The sequence below is a fragment of the Pinus tabuliformis genome, chromosome 4_2 (genome assembly GCF_031772625.1).
Source record: "Pinus tabuliformis cultivar Carrire ecotype Pingquan chromosome 4_2, CPIR1, whole genome shotgun sequence".
NCBI classification, from domain to species: domain Eukaryota; kingdom Viridiplantae; phylum Streptophyta; class Pinopsida; order Pinales; family Pinaceae; genus Pinus; species Pinus tabuliformis.
The window spans coordinates 242,960,535-242,966,897 of record NC_142304.1 but is presented as its reverse complement, the minus strand read 5'-3'; the positions used below and the strand labels follow the sequence as shown (position 1 = coordinate 242,966,897).

General features: G+C 34.9%; 1 protein-coding gene across 1 annotated transcript; it reads left to right on the top strand.

The window, feature by feature from the left end:
• The first annotated feature begins 4,160 nt into the window (after positions 1–4,160).
• On the top strand, positions 4,161–4,706 carry LOC149168937 (uncharacterized). Its single transcript, XM_089425022.1, has one exon. The coding sequence runs from the start codon at positions 4,161–4,163 to the stop codon at positions 4,704–4,706; it is 546 nt and encodes a 181-aa protein (XP_089281148.1).
• The last annotated feature ends 1,657 nt before the right edge of the window (positions 4,707–6,363 follow it).

Sequence of the window (6,363 nt, the reverse complement as noted above, 5' to 3'; positions counted from 1 at the left end):
TTACAACCAAAAGAAGTTGTAAGTCATTTCACTTGTTAAATAACTGGAAAATCTTGTTTCATGACAAGATACCTATAAAGGTTTTTTTTTTTGTTATAAAGGTTTTAGATTTAGTATTTTCTAAAGTACTATTTTGGTATCGATAAATGGGTGTTTTGAATTGATTTTTCGGGTATGCATTATTCTTATCTCATGTGAGAGGTTCTTCTGGATATTTTGCTCATGTGCATAATCGATTTTTGAAACTACTGTTATCTCAAATACCTGTTACTTCATTGTCTCATGTGAGAGATACCTCTGGATATCTTGCTCGTGGACAGAATGGGTGTTTGAAACTGTTGCTATGTGCAATACCTGTTAATTTTTGTCTCATGAACTCTGGTTCATTATTGTGCATAGATCAGTGGTTGAATATTACATTTCTATTTGCTTAACGACTGTGTATGTTTCATTTTTTGCGTCAATTGGACACATTTTATGATAAGGAAATAGTTTGCTTAGTCTTACAAGGAAATCTTGAATGTCTAGTAGCAATGGAATGTGTGAATAGGTTTCTAATAACATTGAAAAATGAGGCATGTTTAGGTATAGTTTGCTTGTCTGTTTTTTTTTTCTTTTTTCAATTTCAAGAATTTTTTTTCAAGAATTATTTATGATGGAATGTGTAATTTTATGTTTCTTTTTTAATTTGGTGCCCTCTTTGCTGTAGTTATGTAGATACGTTCTGAGAAAGTATCATCCAATTGTCCAACCAAGCTAGCTAGATCATCTGACATGGTGTCAACAAAAACCCTGACAATTCTCCACTCTTGAGATGTTGCTCGCAAGCTGAACCATGTCAGGAATTTTTTATGGAAATATTTCTGAATATGACAGTCCCGTTCCAACCAACGAATGAACTTAACACAATACTCATAATTATTCTCCAAAGAACCAGTTAAATCTGGTGAGGACAGCTGAACACCATTAGGCACATTCCTATCACAATCATGTACACCATGTCTGCTTAAAACTCTCTTCCTTGACCCGCCAATTTGTGGTTCACCAACTGGGACTTCCTTGATTGGTTCACAACTCAGTTTTCAGAGTCGACATTAGGCTTTGCATGAGAGTTTCTCAAAGTTCCAACCCCTGTATCATCCCCTTTTCACATGCTGATAGGAACTACAGGATGTGAACAATCAAAAGGTACAACTTCCACCTCATTTCGAGTGGGCGTGCCGAATTCATTATTATTGGTTGCTTCCTCTAACAATGTAGCTTTAGAATGATTTTCATGATAAATTTTAGGCAGACCCATTGTCTGATTATTATCACTTGAATTTGTTGAATCCCTTTGTGATTCTACCTGAGCAAGTGAACCATTTCCCATGCCCATTTCAGCCATTTTTCGTTCCTCATCCAGAACAGAAACAGAATCTCCATGCGCATCTTCAGGTTCTGCAGCTTGATTCATGTTAAATCTTGTCTTCGCTTCCTTAGATACCTTCAATGTAGGGGTCAAACTTGAATTTACACCCCAATCACTGGAGTTGACTGGCTTAGCAGACTCACAACCCTGAGTTTTTTCGCAATAAGGATTGTGGTAAGAGGGTTGATCATTGTTGGGACATTCAGATGTGCCATTAGAACCCTATTCTTGGGCCCAAGCATTATGCATAATATTTCCAAAATAGAAACGCACAGCATAAATGTTTTGGCATTTAGGTTGGTAAATTTATTTTTGAAGATGAGGAGCAAGATTTTTCCAAAATCATCTAGAAACCCTCCTTGTGAAAATCAGTTGGGAACGGGTAAACGGTTGGTATTATAATATGAACAATTGCCTTAACATTCATCAAATTTTGTTCATCTCTTGCTTTTATAAGGTCCTTTCAAAATTGGTAATAATAATAATAAATATACATGTTTGGATGCAGGGTTCGCTGGTGACGAATCCAAACATTGACTTGGTAAGTTTTCAAACTTCCATTTATATTCTTATATCTCTTATGCATTTTTATTTTGGTTAATTAAAGATTGATAAGTCCGGATGCATCTCAAGTTAATGTTTAGTCAGTTCTTTCCCAGCACTTTCTGAAATCATGCAGAATGTCACCATGGATTATTTGATCTTTAGGAAGATGTTTTATATTAAATTACTGAATTACTGGTTTCATGGACTACGAGGACATGCCTGATTTCATTGTGACGGAGGAAGTTACAAGTGTCAATGCAGGTAGGCGTTTTCTTATTGTCTGCTTTCTTTCTTTCTGAGAACTCTTAAGAGTTCCATGAGATCTAATTTATAGTTGAGAAAATTAACATTATATAAATTGATGCCAGATTTATTGAGTTATTGTTTTCTTTCATGTAAAAAGACATATTTTTGAACATATAGACGTAAGCGTCAACATCTGATATCTTCTTGGTTATTACAGTTTTACTTTTTTTTTGGTAGTGATATGATTTTTTGTTTTGCTAAATGCTTAGTAACTTTCTTCTTGAATATGTGCACAGGGATGTTCTTTTTCCGTAATTCTGAGTGGAGCATGCGATTTTTGGATTTGTGGTGGAAACAGACCAGTTTTATTCTTCCATTTGGCCATTGTAAAAGTGGCGACAATGATGCATTGAAGGATTTAGTTAAGTCCATGCCTAAAGATGAGAAGAAGCAACATGTTCGCATTCCACGCATGCAATGTGTATTCAATTCAAACATGTGGTCTCCATCATGGAAAAGCTGCCACCACTTAAAGATTTAAGTAAAACTATTTGGCGAGTTAAAAAAGCTTCCATATTTCAAGGATTTTTAATATTGTTTATTATCTATGCCCTCGAGATGAAATTAAATTTGCAAGATGCCTCATTTTGTCTTTGTAATTATCTCGAGTATAATAATTCAACACATTTTTGTGTGCTGATTGTTGGAGGAAAAGAATCCCTGAAATAATAAGTGTTTTAGAAGAGGAGTTTAACCGATGACAACCAATAAAATGTATAGCAGCACAACTTTGCTGAATTTGGCAAAGAGAGGTTGAGATTGAGATCTTGATTTGCTAGATAAATTGAATTAATCTACACAATAAGCAATATTTTCTTCCACATGCATGCAAAAGAATTGAATCCATGCTTCTTTAGTATAGAGAGTTCCCTTGTTTTTCCTTCTTGGATGTGATACTGCAGTGCAGATATTGCTAGACAACTCTGCTCTTCATTCTTGCAATTTTTAAAATAAATGGAAGTTTTGTAAATTAGACATAGAGATGTCGAGATGTCAATCGGCAAGCTAGATAGTGAATTGATCTACTCCATGAGCAATACATTCTTGCACAAGCATTTAAAAGAATTGAATCTATGCATCTTTGGTCTATCCAGAGATCTACCTTTGTACTTTTTCCTTTGTCGAGTTACTAACAGTGCAGAGATTGCTAGGACATTCTTGGTATTTCTTTGAGGTCTCTTTGCTTGAAGAATAGATCAAGGATTGCTAGATAACTTGGAGTGAATCATATACACTTCTATTATATCATTGAATGAGCTATTTAGCAAACATCGATCTACTTCAAGCTAAGAGACCTTAAAAATTTATCAAGAATGTCATAGCAATCTCTGCACTGATAGTAACATGTCAAAAGCAACTCTCCAGGGAGACCAAAAAAGCATAGCTTCACATATTTTACTTGCTTGGCCATAAATATTGCTTTTGCATTTCTGTCCATTACAATTTCTTACCTTATTCACAAGACCTTGAAACTTTTCTCATATACATAATTCGAGATAAAATAGGGATGTTATCGAGATGTTCGCAACACTGATTCTAAGTTTCAGTACTTGTTGTTGCACGTTTTCTTTTTCAGTTCTTCAAGTTTGGGAATGAACTATAGGCGTATGAATGCAAACAATGGTCGTATGCATACAAACAAGTATATCCATGAGCTTTTCTGTATCAGTTCTTCTGGTATGGAATTGAATTATAGGTGCATGAATGCAAAGATGCCCATATGAGGCACGTGCATGAGCTTCAGTTTGAAAAACTTTTAGATGTAGGAAAATGCTGAATTATGGATTTTACATAAAAACGGTAGCCAATCCTTTCATTCTGGAAGCAGAAAAGTTTGGATATCAGAACATACATACAATTAGCCTTGTCTCCATATTTTCCAAACCAGAAATTAATCATGAAGATTTCCATACTTGGGTCTCTCACAATCAATTCCCCACTCTCATCTCCCAAAGGCAAATCCCCTTTGATTACCGGGGAATTGATATTCCCAACAAGTACAACAAGCAGCCCATTTTCAAGTAATCAATTGAGTCTTGGCAATGTGGTATTAAGGGCTTCTCACAGCTTCAATGGCAGAACCATCAGCGCCAGTTTTGCAACAAAAGAAAAGAGGGATATTACTTTCAGGAGGAAAAATGATCACTATGCTCTTTTGGGTGTCTCTTGTCATGCCTCCTGCAATGATATCAGGGTTGCATACAAAAGACTGGCACTGAAATACCACCCTGATGTCATGCCTCTACAACAGCTTGAGACAACCACTGACCTTTATTCTGAGATAAATCAGGTTTATGACACTGTGTCTGATCCACAAAAGAGAAAAGCATATGATGATCTGCACCTCATACCCAACTTTGACACTGTCAGGGTTGCAGCATCCCCATCCTCATTTGAGCATTGGAGAGGAAGGAATTGGGAAACAGATCAATGTTGGTGGTGAGGGGGAATTGTGACCATGTTCTTATTTCTAACTCCAGTGCGTGGATTTTGGTTATGTATTAGAGATGAATAAGACCTTTCAAGATCATACCTTCTAGAGAAGGCAAAGGACCAAGATATGTGGTGAAAATTTTCAGGCTGCTTGAATGTACTCTGGTACTTTGCTTCCTATTTATGTATGGTGTGATGCTGGGACCCATGCCCTCTTGTTTAATATATGTTATTATGTATATATTTCTTTATGATGGGATGACCTTGTAATTAGTTTTGGTGGGATATTTATTTGGAGGATTCTTACTGCTATCACAATAGTCAAGATGGTCACTTCTAACTTTCTTGTAGTCGAAGCACATGGACATCATTGGATAATGGAGATCATCACAATGCAGCTTCCTACAAGAATGCTTGGGACATTGAAGAAGCCATCAGATTTTTTGTGCCTCTTGCCATCTGTCCCCTCCCTCAACAATGGCTTACAACATCTATGGTATTTTATACAAACTTTTGTGCAAGATCAAGAGATCCATGCCTAACAGTCAACTTGACTTATCGTGACTTTAGTCGTTATATAAAAAAAAACATGGATAGATACATTGATTTTGATTAGAATTGTAACTTGTTTCCAATATTTATTTTTATACAATATCTATCATATGTTTATTGTAGATATTATCTAGCACCTTTCAAAAGTTGTTTCCAAGGAAAGTACCTTCAACATTCTCGTTTGTGTCCTCATAGGGTGATCATTAGCCTATTTTCCAGGGCTTTATATTGTTCTTTGTCATGGTAATAAAAGTTGATTGAATGATCTTGGACATTGTAAATATATAATTTTGAAACATTATAATGATGTGTAGAGATTGCATCGATTTTACAAGACACTTCAAGGTACTAGTTCCTTTCCTATTGCCTTACGGCGTTTTCTTTGCAACATCTGGTGCAAATGCTAGTAGTTTTTCTTTTTCGAGTATTGATGAGGCCAAATAATGTTGGACCTTCAAACTTTGGTGCACTGAAGCGGTGACTGCAGAGGCTATGGATAGACTGGAGCTGGTGTGGCGGTGACTGCAGAGGCTATGGATAGACTGGAGCCGGTGTGGCGGTGACAAAGACACAAGATGATTAGTTATCTAACAACAACAAGATACATTGAATGCAACGGGATCCATGCTCACCACAATTCTCTTCCTATCGTTTAGCAATGTTTGTCAATACTACCCATTGTCAATGTTGAAAGAACAATCTTATACAAAGAGAGAGAAGGCAATAGGAATGTACTCCCCATCTGACCTATGCCCTTGCTCATGTAAACATTTGTGTCATGTTCCTTGTCATTATTTGATATTTACATATCTAAATTTTGTATGAATTTGATACAGATAGAAAAATATATTATTGGTAAAGAGTAATATTTAATATTTGAATTTAATTGAATGGTAGATTTTCAAATATTTCAAAAATATCATTTAAAAATAATATTTAAATTTAATTAAATTCTAAATTTTAAAATATTATATTTATTATTTGAATATCATTTATATTTATCATATTTTTAAAATATTTTAAAATTAAAATTAAATCTCAGATTGTTAAATATTTAAAATATGACATACAACAGTAAAATAAATATGAAAAATACTATTAAATTGGTTTTTTAT

Bases quoted from the DNA above. Each gene is read 5' to 3' on its own strand.
- LOC149168937 (XM_089425022.1), top strand. From the start codon at position 4,161: ATGAAGATTTCCATACTTGGGTCTCTCACAATCAATTCCCCACTCTCA.